Genomic DNA, 26192 nt, shown 5'->3' on the forward strand with positions numbered 1-26192 from the left:
GAGGGGTTACCCTCAGGCCCCCGCCACAAACGTTTCATCTGAGAGAAGAGAGGGAGACAGCTTAAATGCTGTCCTCTGAGGGCCCAGGTTGTATCCTGTATTTTTGTGTGCAACCCGATTTGCAGGGACCAGTAGCCCTCCTCCACTTCCCATCAGGGAACATCGTTAGTTTGCCTATTAGGCTGTCACAGAATTTTCAGCTGCTGCTCTGAGTTTTCTCTGTTTACAGAACAGAGGACAGCCAGGGAGTTGTTTTCTAAAGAAGAAAGCTTGGTGTTAGAAGTTTTTCAACTCTGAGAAGAGAGAGAGGAATCAAATGGGACTGTGGGGCCTTCTGGGATCTCAGGCCCGTTACCCTTGTGGTGAAGTTCCTTGTGATTTCCTGTCCATTCCTAGAGTAGCTGCTCTGAAGGAGCAGATGGGACCATGAGATGTTTCTGTATTTAACTGTTTCATGAAGACTTCCAGAACTAGGTTCCACTAGCCTGTTACTGAAATAAGCATCCTCTTTATCACTAGACTGACTTGTGGTCTTCTAGAAATTCTCCAGGTATGTTTCCTGAATGAAGGTAGAAAGACGAATGTATGGAAACGAAGCGAGTGTTCTGATGTCAGCCTGTGGGCCGCAGATGACCATCAGAACCAGTTATTTCCCAGGTATACAGACAGTCATTTGTTTCTTGTAAATTGTTCCAAAAGAGAAAAAAAGTATTTTTTAAAACGAGCCCTTTCAAGACCTCTCGTGTGGGGGCTGAGTACCAAGCAGCGGTGGAGAGGGGCCTGGCGGCGTGTTCTCTGTCATGCGCTGTCTCTTCCTGAGTGCTTTCTCGAGGGCAGCAGGTGGAGGATAGAGGAACACTCAGTTCCAGGCTCCGTTGTAGCGTTTGGTCAGCGGCAGATCAACCTCCTGGGTAATTCAGGGGAAAAAATTGACCTGAGTCATACTTTTGTGACAGACCAAAACCCAAGATGACAGGGATACTGTCGTAATCCCAGAACATAATATAATTTTTATAACTGGGAATTAGTGCTTAAAGACACTGAAAAGTTAGAAGCAACAGCTCCAATGAGTCATTTTGCATCAAGTTTACTAGGAAGAATCATTTTCCACAATGCCTCAGTGGTCCCAGCGATTATGTCTGTTGAAAGTACTGAGTTTCTTCTTCGTTCCTTCTAGAGGTTTACAAATTTTGACCAACAGGCATGGGTAATAAGACTGTGCTTTAAATTACTTTTTAAAAAGTACACTGATATATTTGATCAAAGCTCGTTTAATGCACTATCATTTTAGGAAAGCGGTTCCAGCTCTGTGTTCTGGTATCTGTGGCAACAAATGTATTTGTTTGTATTCAACTATATTCCCTGTGCCTTTCGATTCCTCCCTGTTGGAGCAGGCATTTTGCACTCTGATGTGGATGTGGAGTAACAGTCCATTCTAGTCAACTGTCTTGACTACCCAGGTGAAGCAATTTCCCACCAGGTTAAACAACCTTACAAAACCTTCCTTCTGCTCCCCTTACTTTCCAGCCTGTATCCTAACTTAGTACATAGTTTGTAAACATTATCACAGAGGATTTGGGGCTTTAATTTGTGCATCTAAAAGGATAGACAAAAGTAACCATATCCAAGTGACCAAAGCCTTTCCACTCCCTTACTGTGACAATTACAGAAATGTTTGCCTTTCAGTACATTAGATCTGGAGCTACATTAGTTGTCTCTGTGTCTTTAGATTTTGTAAAAGGGAACTGAAATCCAGCAAGCCGTATTAGGAGCCCATTCAAAAAGTGAACAAAAAAGCAAATGAAAACCACCCAGAACGAGGTCGTATATTTTTCACTTTGCGTTTTGTAGGCATAAGTCCCTTCTTTATAATTTGCAATTTTTTCTGAGAGGTGGTGGATTTTCACTTCAGAGGCAAACAATATCATGACGAGACAGCCGCAGGAGCCTGCAAGAGAAAGAACAAATGACGTGTTGGGACAAACATTTCCTGATTGTAAGGGACAGTGAAGAGGGTTTCTGTGCATAATAAAGGAAACCTTTTCTGGTCGTCCTCATTTGCATTCTTCTGCAAAAATATATTTCAGATTTGTAATTATGAGCCTGATTCTCCAACTGATAGCTGGTAGTGCCTGGGTTATGGCTCTGAGTGAGAAGATTTGTGGGAAGGGGTAGAATCAAGCTGATCTTACAAAGACTAGATGTTCCACTTTGCGTGAGGAGAAGGCTGAATTGCTGGGCACCTTAAAAGCACAGTGGTGGAATCAGGCTACAAAGCAGCCACTGCTATGGTGTGGCTTCAAGAGAGTGAATTTCTTTGTACTTCACAGGCCATACAGGAGAACGGGCAGTCACCCAGCCCCCTGTGAAAGGACCAAGGGCTTCCTTCAGAACGGTTACGCAGCTCCTCTCCCTCCTCGAGCTCTCTTCTGGCCACAGCTGTCCAGAGGTGTCCATGAGCAAAGGCAGCCATGGATAAGGTGTCGAGGCAGAGAGTATCTGTTCTCCTTGTTTGTAACAGAATTCAGGATTTTTACCTGGGTGCGTGGCTGCCTTGAACAAAGGCTACATTGGTTGGGGGGAGGTGGGGCTGGGATGTAGGGGCAGGAAAGTTTCCTCGAAGTGTGCAGTATTAGGGGCCTGCACTTTCTTTCCCCTGTCCTCCTTCCTGTAGCTGAAATGCGGATGCAATGGCTGGAGCACCAGCAGACATTTTGGACCAGGTGCCTTAGAAATGGAAGCCATGTCATGGAAAAACAGCAAAGGAGGAATCTTGGATATCAGATACTAGGAGCCACCAGAGCAGCCCTGAACTTCAGCCTCTAGGCTTTTATGTGAGAGAATAGTAAACACCTATCTTGTTTAAGCCATTATTATTATTTCCTCTTATTTTTTCTCGTCGGTGGCCTCGTCCAGTCTTAAGTGGTGCGGCTGTGGCCCGGATAAGATCTCTGCAGGGCAGGGGCACATCATGCTGAGTGGTGCCTGGAAGCTCTGTCAGGCCCTCCCTCCCGAGGGTGGAGGGTGAGAGCCCCCCAGATGGGTGGATGGCACTGGGGGCAGAAGCAGGTGGCAAGAGGGGCAGAGTCAGGGGCAGCGTGGAGAGCCAGGGCTCCGAGGGCTCCCACAGCTACAGCTGCGTCCCAGCCGTCACAGGGCGGTGCTGGTTCACAGGAGACTTGCTGAGATGGTTTTCTGACTTTGGTCAAACCTATTTGGGTTCAAACCCCGATTCTCCACTTGCTACGTGAAAGTAGTCCATTTTAACCTCCAAGCCTCCACTTCCTTGTCTATAAAATGTGGATAATAAAGATGATTCATAATTAACATTTGGTATTAGAATTGGCACATAGAAATGCTCACAAAGTGGTAGCTGTTCAACTGTGTTTTTGGTGTTCTCTTCATCTTGCAAGTCCTTGCCATCATCCCTTACTTTACCCTACCACACACCAAAACACCCCTGACTCCATCAGGTAGGCCCCTGTGAAGAACATATTAATATTATAGTGCCTCGTACCTCCACATGCTCTCCCAGTAGGTTTATGACTCCTTGAGGAAGGGTACACGCTTTTGCCTTCAATTACAGTTAATTCAACTCCCTGGGAGCAGCAACATAGTGGCTTAAGTTCCCATTCATGAATTCACTCATTCATTTATTGCATTTAGACTTATTACGGGCCAAGCATGGGAATATTGGTGGAGATTCAACGTTAAAGAAAATGCATATGGTTTCTGCTCTAACAGAGAGTGTCATCAGACAGGGAACTCAGATAAAACACTTATAAACCAGTCGCCGTGAGGGTCATGGTGAGACGGGTGCTGGTGGCTATTCCTGAGCGGGTGGGCAGCATCCTCGAAGGCTCTTTGGAAGTAGCTGTAGGAAAGGTTAGCGAAGGGAGGCTGGACTGTGTGGTAAGGATGTTCCAGATGTGAGGTGCTACCATGCAAACGATGCCCCCGTTTCTTTTCCAAAGGCTGGCTTTGGGTTGGTAGGGTGGGACTGGGGAGGGGGTGAGCAGGAACGGTGAAATTCCGTTTCTTCTATTAGAGTTTCACCTTGGACTGGCTTGATCCTCCTCATCATATATCCCCAAATAATCAAGTGATATAATTTGCTTGAAACTTCACCTCCTACCAGCCTCGGAGAATATTCCTTTGTAAAAATGGTCAGCCTGTTTTTTGTATTCTGAGCTTAAAACCAGAGCTCTCCCCTGGCAAAATCGTATTATTCCTTTATTGTTAGGTCCAACAAAGAGGCTGCGATGCTGTTTTCACTTTATCTTTTATTTGAAAATCGTGGAAAAAATGCCATTGCTTTTACCATAAGAACCTTCTTTGTGTGAGGAGATGGTGAATTTCAGACAGAAGCGAAACACTGCATTTCCTTAGTGCTTGAAAGGAAAATTCAAGCCCAGTTTCGTTTTTCAAGTTGTTAAATATTTTAAAGGTACGACTGTGTTAAGGATAAAGCATCACAGTGAGACTGCATTTCAAATTCTTAGAGAAGAAGTTGCTTGAGTATCTTGAGACCAGTAGCCCTTTGCTGGCGCTAATACTTCAAGAGTGCAAGCTCCCAGAACACGACGTGGTCGTTAAGAGATTCCAGATGGACCCGTCCCACGGACATCAAGGATTCCTCACCCCACAGGGAGGGTTGTCAACAGGAGAGACCCCAGAACCTTCTAAATGTGGGACCCACAACAGGAGCGTCTGTGATTCCGCTCTGGAGTCTGGAGTTGTCCATGAGGTCAATTTGGTCATTTCAAAGTCAGAGCGTGGAAACCCGGCCTGAGTCTCTGCCAACCCCTCAGCAATCCTGAGACGTGAGGAGGAATGACTAAGAGTGAATTTAGGATATTTTTGCTTCTCTCTGTCCCTGGCTCTAGAAGAAATGTGGGACCACCAATACCTATTTATGGTTTATGGACCAGAAGACACCCAGGAAGAGTTTCTCTTTGTGGCCCAGCTGCCGGGGACATGGAGTGTAAGGGATGTGAGTGTTGGCAAGAGTGGGACTCAGCACATTTCCGGTGTGGTCCTAAGACTCCTGCATGCTTCCTTCTTTCTTTGCCCAGTTACCCATGTTCACCAAGAGCCCAAACTCAGCTGGGGCCATTTGGACAGATTCCCCCAGGTCTGTCTATCTGACCAACACTGCTCCAGCTCACGAGAAAGGTTAGAGTACACCAGATTTAGGAAAACCTGACAAGCCTCGCTCAAGCTAGAATTTGGAATGTAACCAGGCATAGGAGGTTTTGCTGCTGGGTGTTCTACTCAAAGGCTAGCCATTTTCCTTTCACGTGTTTGATTTCCCCACCATCTGGCTGGTACCACACTGGTGTTTTTTTTCCTTCTCCTTTTAATGACTTTGATTACTGAGTTAATTTCTGACTGAATAGGATAGCTGAGTTATAGGGCTGTCACACCATGAATTATCAGTCAATTAACAAACATGTGTCATGTGCTAGACACCGCACACTCAGGGCTCTCCTCTGGCAGCTGTCTGGGACTGCAAAATCAGGCACCTCTCTCCTCCAGAGCTTACAATACAGGGAATGAAGGTCACAGCTAACAAGAAAGCTGCTTCTTCATCCCTCAGTGATCCCTGAGGGTGACTATGCTTTTAGGGGTGGGAACATCCTGCTAGGATCCGTGGGAGTCCAGGGTACCATGGGTTTCAGTAGCAATGTGTCCTCCAAGGTGAAAAAAAACCCAACTCTGCAACATTCCCCTATTATTACTAAGATTGGATTTGGGAAATCATAAATTAGAATTCCAAGTAATGGCCAAGATTTCCAGAAAGCTAACATGTCATCTTTAAACTCTCTGAGAGATGATGAGGAGGGCAGGATTTGCCACCCCCAAATATACCACTTCAACAGATTATGTTGCATTAAAGTTACTTGAGAAACAGCTTGTGCAGGAAGGACACTCTGACCTTCCTTTGTCTCCCTGAAATCAGGAAGTAAATCTCCCACATGAAAGGTATCCTTCTTGCACCTGGAGGGTAGAAAGCATCCTTATCACCAGAGATAGGGAATTCAGGGCCGAGGAGGCTGTATAAACAAACCTTGTTACTTCTTCACTAATTTACTACCCCAAGCCCAAACCACTTTGTCTTGTCAATTTTTCACAAATTTATTTTTCCTTTGTCCAAAAGGTATAAATGTGGCCTGCTTGCATCAATTCTTTGAGTCTCATATTTTATGAGCTCCTGCACATACGAAATTAAATTTGTTCTTCTCCTGTTAATCTGTCTTATGTCAATTTAATTATGAGGCCAGCCAAAGAAACTGGAAGGGAAGAGGGAAAAGTTTTCCTCCCCTACAGTGACAACTGTTAGAGGCATTCCATTTCCTCTACAGAATAAGTTGAAAATTTCCTTCTTTAAGGAGTCTTGAGAGGTGATACTTGGGGTTGAAAAAGCCACAACTTTTAAGGTATAAGCGCTAATTTTCTGTGAAATTATGTAATCTCACTAGAAAGTCAGTTATTATTGGTGAGGTCTCCAGCAATGATTTCTTCCCCAAGTGGAAGCTGCTCGAGTTCTAAACTGCTTTAGAGACCAGTGGCTACCACCTAGACTAGTAAAGCAAGCGAATACCTAAGAGTAGATTTTGAGGTTGTAATGGAGAACAGTTTGGTCATGTGTTTCCAAAGAGCAGGTGTTAGGAAGTTATTACACCAGTTGGGTTCAGCTTTTCCTCTTCCTCTGTAACGTAATGTCTTCTGTGATGGAGAGTTGAAGAGCCCATATCTAACTGAAGTTTTACAAATGTCATGTTATTGAGAAGAGCGATTCATGAAAAGATCCTTTTCTAATTTGAATTGATTTTCAGAAAAGGAGATTATCATTTGTTACTAGAAAATATACAGAGCTGCTTCTCTTTTATTCATTTATTTAACAAACACTTATTGGATGCTTACTGAACAATTCTGGGCACCAGGGATACAGCACTGAACAAAGCAAACAAAAATCCCTCTCTTCATGGAGCCCTTAGAGGTGGAGGGAGGCAATAACAAAATAAGTAAGTCCGTTCTGTGGTTTATCAGAGTGTGATATGTACTAAGGAGAATAGAATAAAGCAGGGAAGAGGGATGGCCAGGGGAGGCCTCAGAGAGAAGATGGCATTTAGTGCCTCTTGAAGAAGGCAGGGGGTGAGAAGGCAGGGGAGGAGCATTTCAAGCTAAGGAAATAGTGAGTGCAAAGGAACCAGGGGATTTGAGCAGAAAGAAGAAGAGAACCAGGCAGAGAGGAGTAAGAGGTGAGGTACGTGTGCAGGTTTCTGGCGTGGGCACAGCAAGTGCTGCTTTGGAGGTCGTAGCAAGGACTTGGGTTGTGACTCTAAATGAAACAGAGGGGAGACACACGTGCATGTTCTGAACAGGACAGGAGTCTCTTTGCAGTTGTCATAGGACAAGATTGAGCATCTCTTTGCATGAGATCATGCATGGCCGGGCCCTGTGCAAAGGGAGTTAAACAGTTCTTCTCCTGAGTCATTGCCACGAGTACACTCGCATCACTGTGGTTCTGTCCCTTTATGCGCTGCCCTGCATATCAAAACAAAATTCCTTGCCCATTGGCCATCACGGGCTGGCTAATATTACTTCTCTTCCTTCTGTGGCCTCCTCCAAAGTTTATGCTGAGAAACTAGTAGAATATTTTTGTCGTTGACTTTTCCTACCACCAATCCTGTCCTTCCCTCAGGCTCTGTGACTTTGATGCTTGGACATCCCTGGATCTCTTTCTCAGACTGAACAACAGCTCCTCCATAAGGACTGAAGTGGAACTAAGTCGCAGGTTGTTTTTCACTAACAGTTGCAGAATAATATGCCCTAGACTTATTACAGAGGCCAGGATATTATTAATACTGAAACTGATATATAACGTAGGCATCCTTCTGTTTCTGTGCTGCTCTTTATTTTCCTGTCTTCATGTTTTACAGATGACTATGCTTATTTATGGTCCATGCCATGGTTGTAATTATCATAATTAATTACATCCATATTAGGAGTATCCCCTTGTTAAAGAAAGGCAGTTGTTTTCTTTGTTTGCTTTGCTTGGTGTAACTCAAACATGATGCCACATGTAAGAGAAGGTATAATACAGTTTGCAACAAGTCCACATTTTGATGGTTTCATCACCTCTAAAAGGCCTGAACCAGTACATTTCATAGCATCCTCAGAGAATAGTCACTGAACTGTCTAGGATGTTCTACCAAGGATCCATGGCAAGTCTTCCATGTAACCTGCTCTCTTACATGCATGTGTGGATTAGACTCACTCTCATCAGTTGGGAAACTTCTCAGTTGGAATGTATAAACAGCAAACACTCATATATCAGTGCTCCAGTGTGAAACTATGGGTCTAGTTGCTTCTGTATTCAGCTCCTTCTATTTGGGCTCCTTCTCTTTCTCTACCTCCTTAGTTTGAGTGCATCTCCCTCTCCTACTCTATGATAAATCTTGAGGGAAGTTTTTTTCACCCTCTTTTCCCCATTCTGCCTTCCCCTGCCACCCTTTCTTCCCTCTCATTGACTCTCGCAGGTGGCCCCCTTTTCACAAACCTCACTGTTGACCTGTACTCTTTTTTTTTAAACTTTTAATTGGAGTATAGTTGACAGCAAAATGATTCAGTTATTTATATGCATGTGTATATATATATATATTCACACATACTCTTTTTCATGTTCTTTTCCATTATGCCTTATTACAGGATACTGAATATACTTCCCTGTGCTATACAGTAGGACCTTGCTGTTTATTTATTTTATATATAGCACTTAGTATCTGTTAATCCCGAACTCCTAATTTATCCCTCCCCTCCCCTCTTCCCCCTTTTGGTAACCCTAAGTTTGTTTTCTGTTGTTGACCTGTACTCTTGAAACATCCCCCTCTTGTGGCCTCTGGGACACCACGTCTCCTGATTTTCCTTCTATTCCGGACACGCCTAGTCAGCGTCCTTGGCTGGTTCCTCCTCCTCTCCCTTATCAACCCCAAAATTAACTGATGGTATTCTTCAGGGAATGGTCTTAGGCCAGTTTTTCTGTATCTACATTTTCTTCCTAGATGATCTCATCCATTTTCATTGCTTTGAATAGTATCTATATCCTGACAGCTCTTAAATTTATGTCTTTTGTCTAGACCTCTTCTCTGAGCTCCAGACTCATATATCTGACTGTCTACTTGATGTGTCCTCTTGAACATCTCATAGGATCTCAAACTTGACACACCCTAACTAGAACACTTGATTTCTAATTCTAAACTCCTCTCCCAACCTCTTTTTTTCCTAAACTCTAAGCCTGTTCCTCCCCTGTCTTACTCATCTTGGTTAATGCCACCACTGTCCACTAATTGCTTACGCTACCTACAAAATGTTTTGGGTGTACTTTCAAAATGTTTTTAGAATCCATTCATCTCTCTCCATCTCCAATGCAATAGCCTAGTCTTTCACCAGATAATTCTTAAAAGGTAAGTCATCTATTAGACAGCTTCTTAAGGCCTTTCAAAAGCTTCTCATTGCAATTAGAATCCATTCTAAAAGACTTCCCATGGCTTTGGAGGTCTGACATTAACTGACATCAACTGATCTCTCTAATTTACTTTTGTTTTGGCCGTTTTCCCCTCATTGCCTATTCTCTAGTCACATGGGCCTTCTTTCAGTGCCTGCAACAAGCTGGGTTCTTTCCCTAGCATCCTCATGTGTGTTTTTTCCTCTCTTTGGGAAGCTCTCTGAGGGTCCTCAGCTCTTTCGTACCTTTAGAACTCAGCTACCTGGAGTAGCCTTTGCTGACCACCATACCAAGACCTGATCTTCCCTTCCCTTCATTCTCTATCATAACAGCCTGTTTATTACCCTTATCGGGATATTGTAATCTTTACTTCCCTATGTAAACTTTTGTTGACTCTCCCACTCGATTGTAGGCTCCACGAAGGCAGGATTGTATGGCTGATGAGTTGTGGTATCACCAGTACCTCTCATAATGGCTGCTACATGGTGGCACTCACTCAGGGTTTGTTGAATAAATGAAATGTGTGCACCTGTATCAATGGTTCTTGACACTGGTCACACATTAGCATTACCTGAGAAACCCTTAAAAAAAAGATCATAAATAAGGACATACAAGCTTTAAATGACACATTAGACCATCTCAACTTAATTGATATTCATAGGACATTCCATCCAAAAAGAATACACTACAGAATACACTTTCTTCTCAAGTGCACACAGAACATTCTCCAGGATAGATCACATCTTGGGTCACAAATCAAGCCTCTGTAAATTCAAGAATATTGAAATCGTATCAAGCATCTTCTCTGACCACAACGCCATGAGACTAGATATCAATTACAGGAAAAAAGCTGTAAAACACACAAACACATGGAAGCGAAACAATATGCTATTAAACAACCAAGAAAGCACTAAAGAAATCAAAGAGGAAATCAAAAAATATCTAGAAACAAATGGCAATGAAAACACAACAACCCAAAACCTATGGGACGCAGCAAAAGCAGTTCCAAGAGGGAAGTTTATAGCAATACAGTCCTACCTCAAGAAACAAGAAAAATATTGAACAACCTAACCTTACACCTAAAACAATTAGAGAAAGAAGAGCAAAGAAACCCCAAAGTGAGCAGAGGCAAGAAATCATAAAGATCAGATCAGAAATAAATGAAAAAGAAATGAAGGAAACAACAGCAAAAATCAATGAAACTAAAAGCTGGTTCTTTGAGAAGATGAACAAAGTTGATAAACCATTAGCCAGACTCATCAGGAAAAAAAGGGAAAAGATGCAAATCAACAGAATTAGAAATGAAACAGGAGAAGTAACAACGGACACCACAGAAATACAAAAGATCATGAGAGACTACTACAAGCAACTATATGCCAATTAATTGGATAACCTGGAAGAAATGGATATATTCTTAGAAAAGTACAATCCTCCAAGACTGAACCAGGAAGAAATAGAAAATATGAACAGACCAATCACAAGTATGGAAATTGAGACTGTGATTAAAAGTCTCCCAACAAACAAAAGCCCAGGGCCAGATGGCTTCACAGGCGAATTCTATCAAACATTTAGACAAGAGCTAACACCTATCCTTCTCAAACTCTTCCAAAATATAGCAGATGGAGGCACACTCCCAAACTCATTCTACGAGGCCACCATCACCCTGATACCACAACCAGGCAAAGATGTCACAAAAAAGGAAAATTACAGGCCAATATCACTGATGAATATAGATGCAAAAATCCTCAACAAAATACTAGCTAACAGAATCCAACAGCACATTAAAAAAATCATACACCATGATCAAGTGAGGTTTATCCTTGGGATGCAAGGATTCTTCAACATACGCAAATCAATCAACGTGATACATCATATCAACAACTGAAGGATAAAAACCATATGATCCTCTCAATAGATGCAGAAAAAGCTTTTGACAAAATTCAACATCCATTTATGATAAAAACTCTCCAGAAAATGGGCATAGAAGGAAATTACCTCAACATAATAAAAGCCATATTTGAGACACCAAAAGCCAACATCTTTCTAAATGGTGAAAAACTGAAAGCATTCCCTCTAAGAACAGGAGCAAGACAAGGGTGTCCACTCTCACCATTTTTATTCAACACAGTTTTGGAAGTTTTAGCCACAGCAGTCAGAGAAGAAAACGAAATAAAGGGAATCCAAATTGGAAAAGAAGAATAAAATTGTCACTCTTTGCAGATGACATGATATTATACATAGAAAACCCTAAAGACTACCAGAAAACTGCTAGCACTAATCGATGAATTTAGTAAAGTAGCAGAAAACAAAATCAATGTACAGAAATCTCTTGCATTCCTATACACTAACAACGAAAGAGCAGAAAGAGAAATTAAAGAAACTCTCCCATTTACCATTGCAACAAAAAGAATAAAATACCTAGGAATACACCTGCCTAAGGAGGCAAAAGACCTGTATGTAGAAAACTATAAGACACTGATGAAAGAAATCAAAGATGACACAAACAGATGGAGAGACATACCATGTTCTTGGATTGGAAGAATCAACATCATGAAAATGACTGTACTACCCAAAGCAATTTACAGATTCAATGCAATCCCGATCAAATTACCAATAGCACTTTTCACAGAACTAGAACAAGAAATCTTACAACTTGTATGGAAATTCAAAAGACCCCGAATAGCCAAAGCAATCTTGAGAAGGAAAGACCGAGTTGGTGGAATCAGGCTTCCTGACTTCAAACCATACTACAAGGCCACAGTGATCAAGACAGTATGGTACTGGCACAAAAATAGAAAGGAAGAGCAATGGAACAGAATAGAGAACCCAGAGGTAAACCCAAGCACATATGGGCACCATATCTTTGACAAAGGAAGCAAGAATATACAATGGAAAAAAGACAGCCTCTTCAACAAGTGGTGCTGGGAAAATTGGACAGCAATATGTAAAAGAATGAAATTAGAACACTTCCTAACACCATACACAAAAATAAACTCCAAATGGATTAAAGACCTAAATGTAAGGCCAGGCACAATAAAACTCCTAGAGGAAAACATAGGCAGAACACTCTATGACATACATCAAAGCAACATCCTTTTTGACCCATCTCCTAGAAGAATGGAAATAAAATCAAGAATAAACAGATGGGACCTAATGAAACAAAAGCTTTTGCACAGTGAAAGAAACCATAAACAAGACAAGAAGACAACCCTCAGAATGGGAGAAAATACTTGCCAACGAAGCAATGGACAAAGAATTAATTTCCAAAATATACAAGCAGCTCATGTAGCTTAATACCAAAAAAGCAAATAACCCAATCCACAAAGGGGTGGAAGACCTAAATAGACATTTCTCCAAAGAAGACATACAGATGGCCAACAAACACATGCAAAGATGCTCAACATCACTCATCATCAGAGAAATGCAAGTCAAAGCCACAATGAGGTATCATCTCACACCAGTCAGAATGGCCATCATCAAAACATCTAGAAACAATAAATGTTGGAGAGGGTGTGGAGAAAAGGGAACTCTCCTGCACTGTTGGTGGGAATGTAAGTTGGTACAGCCACTATGGAAAACAGTTTGGAGGTTCCTTAAAAAACTAAAAATGGAACTACCATATGATCCAGTAATCCCACTCCTGGGCATATACCCAGAGAAAACCATAATCCAAAAAGAAACATGTACCATAATGTTCATTGCAGCACTATTTACAATAGCCAGGACATGGAAGCTACCTAAATGCCCATCAACAGATGAATGGATAAAGAAGATGTGGCATATATATACAATGGAATATTACTCAGCCATGAAAAGGAATGAAATGGAGCTATATGTAATGAGGTGGATAGACCTAGAGTCTGTCATACAGAGTGAAGTAAGCCAGAAAGAGAAAAACAAATACTGTATGCTAACTTATGTATATGGAATCTAAAAAAAAAAATGGTACTGATGAACCCAGTGACAAGGCAAGAATAAGCATGCAGATGCAGAGAATGGACTCAAGGGCACGGGGTTGGAGGGGTGGGGGGCCAAGGGGAATCTGGGACAAAGTGAGAGAGTAGCATAGATACACTACCAACTGTAAAATAGATAGCTAGTGGGAAGTTGCTGTATAACAAAGGGAGATCAACTCGATGATGGGTGATGCTTTAGAGGACCAGGACAGGGAGGGTGGGAGGGAGTCGCAGGAGGGAGGGGATATGGGGATATATGTATAAATACAGCTGATTCACTTTGGTGTACCTCAGAAGCTGGCACAAGAGTGTAAAGCAATTATACTCCAATAAAGAGCTTTAAAAAGAAAAAACTTACTGAAATAAAAAAAAAAAAAAAAGACTGGTGCCCAGGCTCCACTCCTATAGACTCCAGTTTAGTTACTGTGGTGGGGGACTGGGCATCTGTTTATGTTTAGAACTTTCTTCTGGTGATTCTTTTGCACAGTCCAGGAAGAAGATCACTGTCCAAAGTGATTGATGGGAGATCATTAAGATATTACTAAAATCCTAACTCAGGGAAAGACTTCTCAGACCTAGGTTATAACTGACAAGATGAGAAAGAGCAAATTAACTGACTTGGGTGGGTTTTTGTGGAACAACGATAGTGGGCAGAAGAGTTACATGAAGAAAAGTTACATGGCTGAGGAACGTGAGCCAGACTGGCACCCATGAGAAGTGGAAGGCACTTCCGGTCCAGAAGGGCGACAGGATATTGGACCACAAGGACAAGCAGGCTGTGGTGCCTGAAACCATCGCTGGCCTCATCCAGAGGTTGGCTCCCTGTCCTTTTCTCCTCCTAGGCCCTGGCATGCGGCGCTTCGGGAAACACAAGGAGATGCTCGCAGCATTGTTGCTCTAGGCAGCGGGCAAGGTCCCAGACAGACAAGCAGGAAGAGCTCTTTCCCTTCTCTCCCCCCCCCATCTTCATACCTCGGGATGCCAAGCCTGGGGGGTCCCGTGCAGCAGGGAGGTAGACAGCTGAAGAAGCAGCCCTGGCATGACATTAACGCAAGGAAAGGGGGGCATCTTGGGGAACCCAGGGATGAGTGGGAGAACCAGAAAAAAAGGGAAGGAGCTTTTCTCTGCTGGCTGTGAGGGAGCTCACCTGGGCAGAGAAGCGGGAGGAAACTCAGCAGAAGAGAGCTGCCCCAGCGGAGGGGAGTCTCTGATGGAGTAGACTCCCACCGGCACTGAAGTACCCCCAGTACCGGCCCCAGCCCCTGAGTGTGTGATTCATTGGCTCATATTCCTAGTGCTTGTGATGAGGGCGGTGAAATCCTCATCTTTCCACAGGAGGGGTTTAAAACTGGAGTTTCTGTGAATATTAAAACTTTAGGTAAAGTTTTCCAAGCCTCCAGGGGCTTCCAGATACTATATGTAGATCAAAGGGAATGATGTAGTTAGTCTGTGATTCAAGAGTGACCTGTTACCCCTAGAGGTCACAGACTGTCATTTCATATGACCTTCGAACATCTTTTGTTGTCATGTAGTTTTTTAAAATTGTTGAAAATTTTGGTACTTAAAAGTAGCAGTTTGGGGCTTAAAAGAAACATAATCTGGGAACACTAGGCCTTTATCCTCTGCAAGACTCAGATCTGGAGCTGGCTCCTTCCTTCCTTCCCCCCACCCCGCCCCCCCACCATCCACAAACCTTTACTGAGCACCTGCTTTTGCAGCAAGTTCAAGGATAAATAAGATACAGTGTAAGCACAGGGCCTGTGTTCCCGCATATATTTCTGCGCTCAGGTTTTCTTTGCATTAGACTTGGCTACAAGCCGAGATAAGATCTGGGACTTGGAATAAATTCTGCATTCTCTGAGTCATCCTGCCTTTCAAGTGCGCTTAGTTTGGTCGTCCGTTAAAACTGTCAAATAATTTGTCTTCCAAATGGGTTGTTCTCAGTTTCATTCAGAAGCTGGAGTGTGAGATGGCTGTGCCAGTTAATCAGCTGTTGTGTCTCAGCCTCAAGCCAGCTCTTCTTTCCTCTGCTTTGTGATGCTGGGTCCAGCCTCCCCATGCTCTGGTTCTACCAATAGGGAGGACACCAGGGCAGGGAAGGAAGGTCTGGCTGGCCTTGCCACAGGGTAGCACTTCTCAGGGCATCAGCTGAGGAGTTCCCAAGCCTTCTGCACAGTCCCAGAGCTGCCTGCTCGTGTCACATGATGGTACCATCTCCTCTAGGTACAGTGCCACCTCCTCAGAGGTCTGAGCCCCAGTACCCCGGGGCCTCTCCTTAAGCCTCTAGGTTCTGGTAACCCTCAACTCTTCCCTGGGTTCTCTAGCCCTGGAGCTGGCCACTGCTTTCTGACACGGCCATCTCTGTTACCTCAAGGTCTCCTTTTTTTCTGTCCTCCAACATGTTTAATCAACTCCCTGTAGCCCTGGTTCTCAAACCTGAGCTTGTGTCAGAATCACCTGGAGGGCTTGGTAAAACACAGATGGCTGGGCCCCGCGCTAGAATTTCTGGCTCAGGAGGCTTGGGGTGACGCCGGAGAATTTGCTTTTCTGACAGGTTCCCAGGTGATGCAGATGCCGCTGGCGTGGGGACTCCACTTGAAGGACCCCTGCTGAACCGTATATTCCTCTGTTAAAACACTGTGTATCCCGTTGTCTAGGTGGCCCCTGGTTGGTTCAGGGCCTTCACTAAAATAGCGCACCACCCACATCCGCCAGTGTGGTTTGCTGTTTTGGTGGGGGGGTGAAGTAATCCCAGTACCCACTTCTGACCTTCCCTTGAGATTGAATCACTCTCTTTGTCTGTCTGTGTGCACCCTGTACCTGTGCTCTTGCTCCTCTGCCCTGATTGCGAAGCCCTTGGCCTTCCTTTCCATGATTCTCTCCCATCTCTCTGAATCCTGTCCCGCAGCCTGCATAGGCCTACTCTGCTAATTCCATCCCATTCGAATTCTGATTCCTCTAACCTGTGCGAAGTGACCATCTTAACATCTCCTTCTGGCCTTGCTTTTGCAAGTCAGTGAATGTGTATTGAATTGTTTACTGTGTGCAGAACCCCATGCTGGATGCTTTTGGCCTCTTTCCAATTTCTGTTGATTAAGGAGCCTAAGAACCCAGGTCAGTAACAAAGTGTGCTCAAGTAATCACGCGTAGAGGCTAGCATACTGCTTTCTAAGCTGAGTGAGCACCCGTTAACTACAAGGCTTTGTTTGATAGAGAGGGAGCGATGCAAGCTTGTGGCTGGAGTTGAATTGTGCAGGGAGAAGGGAATGGTATCAAGAAAGAGAAGGGGCCTGGGGGCTGGCAGCTGGCAGCCAAAGGGCAGCTGCAGAGGAGAAGGAAAGAGTCTAATGTGGATCTGAATTCAATGCACTGTTTGCTAGTGTGAGTTGTATTCCCTGTCATCTCTCCATGAAATCACTAATAAAATTACTTGCTTCCTGGGGACAGGACGAAGCATTGAGTCTTTTTGCAAGTTTGGAGTGGGGTGAAATCAGAGACCTCCCATAGACGACCGATGCATATGAGTTATGTAGACACTTTTGATTTTCTTATCTGTCTCTTTCTCTTCCTCGTAAATATATCCTAAGCTCCCCATGGCACTGACTGGCTTTTATATTGTTTCCCATCAGCCCTAGTTATTGAGTAGGATGTGTTTATTGATAATCTAATTTTGGGGTTTAGAGTTTTCCTTGCCCAGATACACCTGCTTAGGCTACACAAAGTCCCTATGGGCCTGAATATGGTAACTCTTGTGTGAGTGGACACTGGCTCTTTACTTTTTTTTGATGGCTTTTATTTATTTTTCTGATTATGAAGAAGTAAATGCACATTACTGAGCATTTGGAAATATTAAAAAGGATGAGAAAAAATGAAAGTCACCCATAATTTTACTGCTCAGAGATAACTACCCACAGAATAGACTCTCTTTCTCTCTCTCTATGTATATATATGGAGGAGATATATATGGAGAGTCTGTTTATAATATATGTATATATTCTCTCTATATAAAATCAAATTAGGTTGATGTTTATAAAATCTTATATACTGTTTTTCTTGCTTAACTTTTTAAGATTTTTTTTTTTTTGATGTGGACCATTTTTGACGTCTTTATTGAATTTGTTACAATATTGCTTCAGTTTTGGTCCCCAGGCATGTGGGATCTAGCTCCCTGGCCAGGGATTGAACCTGCACCCTCTGCATTGGAAGGTGAACTCTTAACCATTGGACTGCCAGGGAAGTCCCTCATTTGACTTTTTGGTACAAGCATATGTCCTTTTGATTATGTCTTCTCCAAAAATATAATTTAATGCCAGCTAGTCAAATAGACTACCATAGTGAAGTTCTTGAATTCCCTATTGTTTGATAATTATATTTTTCTCCACTTTTTGCTCTCATAAATACTGCCGCAGTGAACATCCACGTATATGTACCGTCACTTTACATTTGGGTAGTTCTGTCTTTTGCACATTGAAAAGCCCATTTGTTTTCAAAGGTAGAATTTTGTACTCACCTGAAATGAAGCTCAAGAGGTACAACCCCAGTGGGCCGTGCAGAGTTTCGAAGGGCTTGCCGAAAGCATTGTACATGAAGAAGGCTGTCCCCACCAGGGTTAAAACGATAAGGATCGTGGAGAAGAGAATGACATTGACGTGGATACTCACTGGGATGGCTTTGAGCAAGTCTGGGAAAACTGAATATAAAACAAAGATTAGAAGAAATTTCATTAGTGGTCGTCTGCAAGTGTAATTTAAAAAAAGTAAATCCCTCTTTTTTTTAACTTTAAAAATAACTAAAATCCTTCAGATGAATATATTCTCACTTACTAATTTACAAGGGATTTACGGAAAGGTTTAAACATGGAATTATTTTATAGAACTCACCAGTAAAAACTAGCAAAGGGGAAGATTTGAAGGAATTTTTTTTTTGCCCTCGGTTATATGTAATTATTTAAATAAACAAATGCTGGGTTTATAACCCAAAACTATACATTCTAATGACCAAATTTTAATGACATTTCTCATTAGTCTTTTAAAAAATCTATCTTAACTTGTAATGACATTTTCAGAACTGGGGAAATTCAAACATCAGGAGGCTTTTATATTTCCTTTGCTACAAAAAAAAAATTGTTTCTAGCCCACACCAAGATTAAAGAATGGGGTATTTTCAGTCAACTTCAATATTTTGATGTAGCACAAGCTGTGGGAAAATAATTTCTGGTGATACAAGAAATATTTTCCATTTAGAAAACATGCCAATTCTATTTCTAGATTTTGTGTTCAGGGCAAGTTTTTCTCGTTTGCAGAGGAAATGAAATACTCTATAAATGCAGGATTTCTCTTATCTGGTGAGGCATCAGCAATCTTAGCATCAGTGAACCTGACAAAACTAATCTGGAGAAATGTAGTCCATTTTAGTTTCCCAAACTTTATTTATCGAGCACCTACTGTGTTCCAGACGTTGTTCTAGGTGCTTGGAAATAAGATAGACAAGGTCCCTGTTGTCTTGTGGAATTTATAACCTAATAGGAGTTGATAAACAAATAACAGGTAAAAAAATGAATGTGATAGTTTATTGCCAAAACTGGCGACCATCAATTCCTTGCTTCTTTTTACATCATGTCACTTCCGCTTTAAGGGGTAGAATTTATTCCTCAGTCCCCTTGAACCTGGGCTGGCCTGTCACTGCTTTGACCATTTGAATTTGGCAGCAGAAATACATCATGCCACTTTCAGGCCTGGCTTATAAGAGGACCAACCATTTCCACTCTTTTCTCTTGGAGGCGTGAGCTGCCACGCAGGAAGTCCAGTTCTCTGCTGGGAAAAGAGGCCACCTGGAGGAGCACCGGGGCACCAGACAAGGGAGGGAAGAATCTAAGACGTCCAGCCCGGAAAAGCCTCCAGATGACTCCAACCCCAGCTGCCGTTTAACTGCAACAGGGAAAGACCCAATCAAGAGCTGTCCGGCTGAACGGGTAAGTTTTCGTTTTAAGCCCCTGAGCTTTGAGCGGCTATTACACACCAGTAACATGACACTTTCAGAGGGTGATAATGCTATGGAGAAATAAACATGGTAATGGGATTTTGAGTGACTGGATGAGTGAATGACGGTGGTCAGGAAAGTGACACCTGAGCAGACACCTGGATGTTGAGAAGGAAGTGACTATATAAAGATCTGGGGAAGTGTGTGCCAGGGAAAAGGAACAGAGCTGAGGCAGGAGTGAGCCGCTACTGGTCACAGTGCCTGGTGAATGAGGTGGAGGTAGAAGTGGGGTTTCTAGGCTGGGATCATATTGTTGCACCTGCTAGATCCTGGTCTGATGACCATGGTAAGGGTCGGGTGTGGGAGGTGGTCTGCCTTTAGTCTAAATTCATTTGGAAGCCACTGGAGGGTTTTAAGTAGGAGAGTGACACAATATACTTCATAATGTAAAAAGATAGCTCTGGCTGCTGAGTAATGAGTCCGGGGGTGGGGAGGGCAAGGGTGAAAGCTGGGATACTGGGCGTGGGTGTGGGGAGGTGGTGGATATTTACAGTGATAAGAGATGGAGGCCTGACCTAAGATGCAGCAGTAGAAGTGGTGAGCAGTTGTCAGATTTGGAGATGGAAGATAGAACTTGTTGAAGGAAAGAAATCAGGGATAACTCCTAGAGTAACTCAATAAATGGTGATGCTATTAAGTGAGACAGACAAGCAGAAGGAGCAGGTTTGGCTGTGGCAGTGGGCAGTGCTGCAAGAGTTCTGTTTCAGATGTTTTAAGTTTCAGTTGTGTGTAAGATGGCCAAGTAGAGAGGACAAGTAGGATTTACATGTCTGAGGTTCGGGGGAAAGGGCGGAGGTATCTGAGGAGGTAAAGCTAGGGCGAGGAAAGCAAGGTACCTAGGGCAGATGTGGAAATTTAAGGAGACAGTCACGCTCCGGGGCCAACCCTGCACTTGCATGAGCCCAAGAGTAAATGTCTCCTTAACTTTTATGACTTAGGGACCTCAGTGGCCTCCCCCTAGTCCTGGCTCTCATACTTAAAGCCAGGGAATGGCTATCACCTGTGGAGAAGCTGTAGCTAGAGGAGAGAAGGGCCCAGGAGAGAAAGCAAGCTTGTGAGTTAGGAGCAAATCCATGCATTGGACAGACGGGAAGCCAAGGGAAGAAAATGTTTCAAGGAGGAAGTGGTCAGCTGTGCAAATACCTGTGCTATGGCCACAACGCTGTACTCCTGATCACATGCCAGACAGCATCCAGGTGAAGGAGTTACACTGGTTCAGAACAAACCCTTCACCACTGCTAGATATAGCTGACTACATACAGACGTGCATAAAACGTGCTTAGTGCCATTGGATAGGGAACATCCTCTTCACGCGTACAGACAAGGTCTTCTGTGCCCTGCCAGCGCTCACTCAGAGTCCTCGCTCAGGCGTCATGGGCAGGTCTTTGGACCACCGAGCTTCACTTGTACTGTATTTCCTTTACCTTCTCGCAATAAGAGAAATGCACGCTAAATCGATGAGATAGCATTTTCCACAAATCGTATGTACAAAGATTAAAAATCCAGTGAGATCCTATGTTTGTTAAGGTGAAGGGAAATGAAGCCTCTTGTGTACTTTTCTTGGGAGTGTACCCTGGTACAGCTTTCTCTGGGGTGGTTGGGCACTACCTATAAAGTGTTAAAATGCACATATCCTTTAGCTCAGCAATTTTACTTCCAGGAGTTTATCCTATGGATATTTTGCACATGAATCCAATAAAACATTACAAGGATATTCATGGCAGCATTTTTTCGGTAAAAACAAGATTGGAAATAATTACATGTCTATCAGTGTGGCATCCATAGGTTGGAAAAGAAGTCAGTGATCTCAAACAATGAAGTGAATCTTTAAGAACAGGAATGGAATTATCATCCAAATGTGATGTTAGATGAAAAAAACATGCTGAACAAAGAGGAAAGTGCCTCATTCTGTCATTTGGGAAAAAGCCAAGGGAGAATGTATATAATAACAAGTAATTATTTAAGTACTTTATATATCTGATTTAATTCTCTCAGTGATGCTGTGAGATAGGTACCATTATTAGTTCTGTTTCACCAGAGGGCAAAACTGGGGCTCAGAGGTGATGTCACGTGCCCAAGATTTTTACTTAGTAAGTGGCAAAATAGAGACTCAAACTCATGTCCTCACTCTTATCCACCAGGCTACAGCCTCGGGGACAGTCATGCTTGTCTAGGCAGAGACTATTTCTAGAAGATAACACATGAAACTGGTAACATTGCTTCTGGGGAAGGGGACTGAGGAATATTTCATTGTGTACCTTTTAGTACAGTTTGGAAAAAAATTTTTTACCACTGCAAGCATTATCTATTCAATAAATACATGAATACTTAAAAAGAAAACAAAAGGATTAATGAAGACAAAAAATTCCCATGACTATTCTAGATTAAAAGAGACTTAGGAAAAAAAAAAAAAAGAGAGACTTAGGAGGTGTACTAACCAAATGCAATGTGTGGGTATTGTTTGTAATTTGAACAAAACTTTATAAAAGACATTTTTGAGATAACCAAGGAGAATTGAACATGGACAGTTTTAGATGATATTACATAACTATTATTGGTTTTGTTGGTTATGTTAAAGATATTGTTATTGTGTTTTGAAAAGTCCTTATCAATTAGAAGTTGGATGGATGTATAGATACATAAAGATAAAATAAGAAAATGCCTCTGCTTTGTTTGGGAGATGGTACAGAGGCACACGGGGTGTTGAAGTGCACAGGTGCTGAGCCTTGGTCATCAGTGGTTGTACTGGACCACACTGCCCTGTGCTCTGGGGGCGTAGAGGGAAGCAGCTGGTCTAGGATCACCTGCCCTCCAGAGATTACAACCTGCTGAGACCACTCAATCAGTCCAACCTGCTGTTCTTATACTTGGTTAGCTGTTGGCTTGGTTTTGACTAGCAGTTATTAAAAAAACCTTGCTTCCTTCCATCTCCCCACCTGTAGAAAAGGTAGCCGCCTCTTTGAGTCTGACAGGGCAGGTGGGTGGAGCCCATCTGAAAATTGAGGGTTGTTAACAAATTGAAACAAAGGCAGAAGAAATTGCACTGATTTGCCTCCTGGAAAGAAAAGCCAGAAGCTAAAATAAATTTCATGTGGAGCGTATTAATTCTTACGAAGTCTCTTAAAATTCCTACTCTTATGAGAAAGTCACCCAGGAGGGCACTAATCCCTGCGTGTTATGCTTACATTTTATCAGGTTTCTTTGTTTGATGAAAATTCCCCGAGTCTGTAATGACCAATCAGAACTCTGATAACAACCCTCCACTTACCAAGGCTAATGTGACTTTTCCTTTGGGGAAGATGAGAGCAGACCACAAATAATTATTGGGAGGTGTCACTTTAATGATATTGGATATCGTGTATCGAGGAGGCAGATTTGTTTGGTCTTGCCGTTCTTTGTGGTGTAGGATTACAACACAGAAAAAGGATTTGAACATTTTGATCTGCTGAGGGGCTATCATTAATCCAGAAAGTCACTTCTGGCCTCGAGAAATTACTTGATTAGCTGTTGACAAGTGAAAGGGAGTTATTTATGAAAATGGGCAGCCAATGCCATGTTAGTAGCACGGGCTTGGTCTGTGGGTTCAGCATTACTCTCTCTCCTTCGTTCCCTTACCACTGATTTCCTCCATTCTGTCTGTGAGTCTGTGTGTCTAGGTCTCCTCATCTTTCAACCACCCCAGACCCCTAATTACCCTTCTTTTCTCTCCATTATTTCATTACTATATTTCTTCAAAGAGAAATATGCGCGTAAGAATAATATGAATAAAAATAACAGCCAATAATTATATCGCATCTGCTATGTGCCATGTGCTTTAGGTATATTGCATAAGTCAACACATTTAATTCTCACAACAATATAAGGAAAGTACTGTTTTATCCTCAGTTATAGATTTAAAAAACCCCAAAGCACAGAGAAGTTAAGTAATTTGTGTAAAGTTACACAGTGGCATTGCTGCCTTTGCTTTTACTTCGCCCCCCCCGCCACCACCTGCGACTAAGACAAAAGTAAAATTAACACAGTAAAAAATTCTCTTTAGTGTACAGTTCTGTGAGTTTTGACAAATGCTTACAATCATGTAACCACCACCACAATCAAGTTACAGAACTATTCCGCATTTCCCAAAACTTCCTGTTTCCGCTTTGTAGTCAACCCGTCCTCCACCCCCAGCTCCTGTTTGTGTGACTTTATAAGAAACTGCCAAGTGTTTTCCAAAGTGGCCGTACCATTTCACCTTCCCACCTGCAATGTATGAGGTCCCAGTTGTTCTGCATTCTCGCTGGCATTTGGCAGGTTTTTAAAAATTGTAGTCATTTAATAGGTGTCGTTTATCGTGTAGCTTTAATTTGCATTTGCCAAATGACTAATGATGTTCAGCATCCTTTTGTGAGTTTATTCGCCTTCCATATATATATCTTTTTTGTTGAAGTGTCTGTTCATATCTTTTGTGCATTTTTATTGAATTGTTTATTACTATTATGATTGAGTTTTGAGAATTCTTTATGCATGCTGGATGCAAGCTCTTTATCAGATAAGTAATTCACAAGTGTTTTCTCTGAGTTAGTGGCTTGTCTTTTCATTCTCTTATCAGTGTCTTTTGAAGAGCAGTCCTTATTCTTATGAATTCCAATTTATCAATTTTTTTCTTTTATGTATCATGTTTAGATGTCAAATCTAAGAAGTCTTTGCCTAATGCAAGGTCACAAATAATTTCCCCTATGTTTTTCTCCTAAAAATGTTTTTAGTTTAGGTTTACATTTAAGTCTGTAATCCATTTGGAGTTATTCTTTGTATATGGACAAGGTTAATTTTTTTTTTTTGTATATGGATATTCAACTGTTTCAGTACTTAAAAAGCTGCCCATAGACTTAGCATATGACCCAGCAATCCCACTCCTAGATATTTGCCTAATAGAGTTAAAAACATATGTCCACACACAAATCCACATGTAACTGTGTAAAGTGGCTTTATTCATATTTATGAAAAACTGGAAACATCTTAAACATTGCTCAGCTGGTGGATGGACAGACGAGCTGTGGCCTGTCCGTAGAATAAAACGCTACGTGGTAATACACAGGGATGGAATATTGGTGCCCACAGTCGGGTGGGTGGACTGAAGTGCATTATGCTCGCTGAAAGTAAGTGGATTCAAAAGGCTGTATATTGTATGATTCCATACATGTGACATTCTAAAAAAAGCAAAATGATAAGGACAGAAAACAGATCAGTGGTTGCCCAGGGTTGGGGGTGGGGGAGGAGATGGACCGCAAAGGGGCACAAGAGAAATTTGGGGGGTGATGGAAGCGCTCTTTATCTTGATTGTGGTGGTATTTACAGGCCTCTGTGCATCAGTCAAAATACATAGACCTGTACACCTAAAAAGAGTGAGCTGTACTGTGTGTAGTTATACCTCAATCAACCTCACTAAAAACAAAAACGAACAGGAGGAACAAGGTCTAGAATGAGTAGGGTCCTCCAGATGTGAGTGATAGCCTTAGCAAAGGTGACCATTTGGCAGGGAAGAAGGAAGAGCTTAAAGACAAGGAAAGGAGCCCTGGGCTAGGAGTCAGGTACCCAGGTTCTGATCCACTATGGGACCAAGTTAATGGGTCCCACTTTCTCTCTGTGAAATGAGTGTTCTGTGGAGAGGCTGGGGAAAGGACCAGGCCTTTGAAATTAGACAAAGGAAGTTCACGTTTCAGCTTCTTTCTAACTCTGTGAACTCCCTAAACCTTGATTTCTTTATCTGAAAAATAACTCATCCCACTTTTCTCTCATATCTGTGAGGATTCAGTGACATCACAGATATGAGAGAAATAGGTATGTGAATAGGTATGGAGAACCTAGCACATGGTAGATGCTCAGTAGAGGTCTGCTATGGTGCACCCCTGTCTAAGGCCAATTCTACCACAGTCCACCCCTTCCCACCTCCTCAAAGATACTGCTGAGGAATTCTCTCCTCTCCCTGCCACAGCATCAGTTTCCCTCATCTATTGGATCAGTCCCAACAGCACACAAACATGCTGTCATTTCCTCATTTAAAAAAAAAAAAAAAAAAGCTCACTGAAGTCCTCCTCCAGCTATTACCCCCTTTCTCTGTTTCCCTTACAGCAAAAGCTCTCAGGGAGTTGCCTATACTCTCAGCGTCTCCTTCCTCTCTCCACTTTCTCTCTTCAACTAATACTGCATTTCCCAGGGCACCGAAGAGCTTCCAGCTGCCAAACCCAGTGGTCCATCTTTCTCCTCATCGTACCTGGTCTACGTCTGACACAGTGTTCACTCCCTCCTCCTGGAAATGCTTTCTTCCCCTGGCTCCCAGAAACGGCACTCTCCTGGGTTTGCGACCTCCCTGGCTACCGTCTTGATCTACTCAGCTGGTCCATCCTCATCTCCAGAGTCATCCAGGGAATAACTCAGTTCTCTGACCTGGTCTCTTCTCCCTCTTCACACACACCCCTGGTGCCTATGCAGTATCATGGCTTTGACTAGAAGTACTCTCAAACATTGTATTTCCAGCCCAGACTTCTCTCTGAATCCCACACTTGTATGTCCTCCAGTTACCTTCTGAACATCTCGACTGGGATATTAAATAGGCATCTCAAAGTATCCCAAACTGAACTCATAATCTCTTCTCCTCCTTGCTTCCTTTAGCCTTCTTCATTTCAGTTGCTAGCCATTCCATTCTT

At 42.7% G+C, this 26192-nt stretch overlaps 1 protein-coding gene across 1 annotated transcript in view; it reads right to left on the reverse strand.

Annotated features, from left to right (window-relative positions):
- Positions 1-1682: 1682 nt before the first annotated feature.
- CLRN1 (clarin 1) overlaps positions 1683-26192 on the reverse strand; it is a 39869-nt gene continuing 15359 nt past the window's right edge. The window contains exons 2-3 of the mRNA XM_057740163.1: positions 17978-18157; positions 1683-1948 (exon numbers count right to left, since the gene is read on the reverse strand). Of these exons, the coding sequence (XP_057596146.1) occupies positions 1683-1948; positions 17978-18157 (446 nt within the window). The remainder of the gene's footprint in view (positions 1949-17977; positions 18158-26192) is intronic.

The sequence above is a fragment of the Hippopotamus amphibius genome, chromosome 6, assembly GCF_030028045.1.
Source record: "Hippopotamus amphibius kiboko isolate mHipAmp2 chromosome 6, mHipAmp2.hap2, whole genome shotgun sequence".
NCBI lineage: Eukaryota > Metazoa > Chordata > Mammalia > Artiodactyla > Hippopotamidae > Hippopotamus > Hippopotamus amphibius.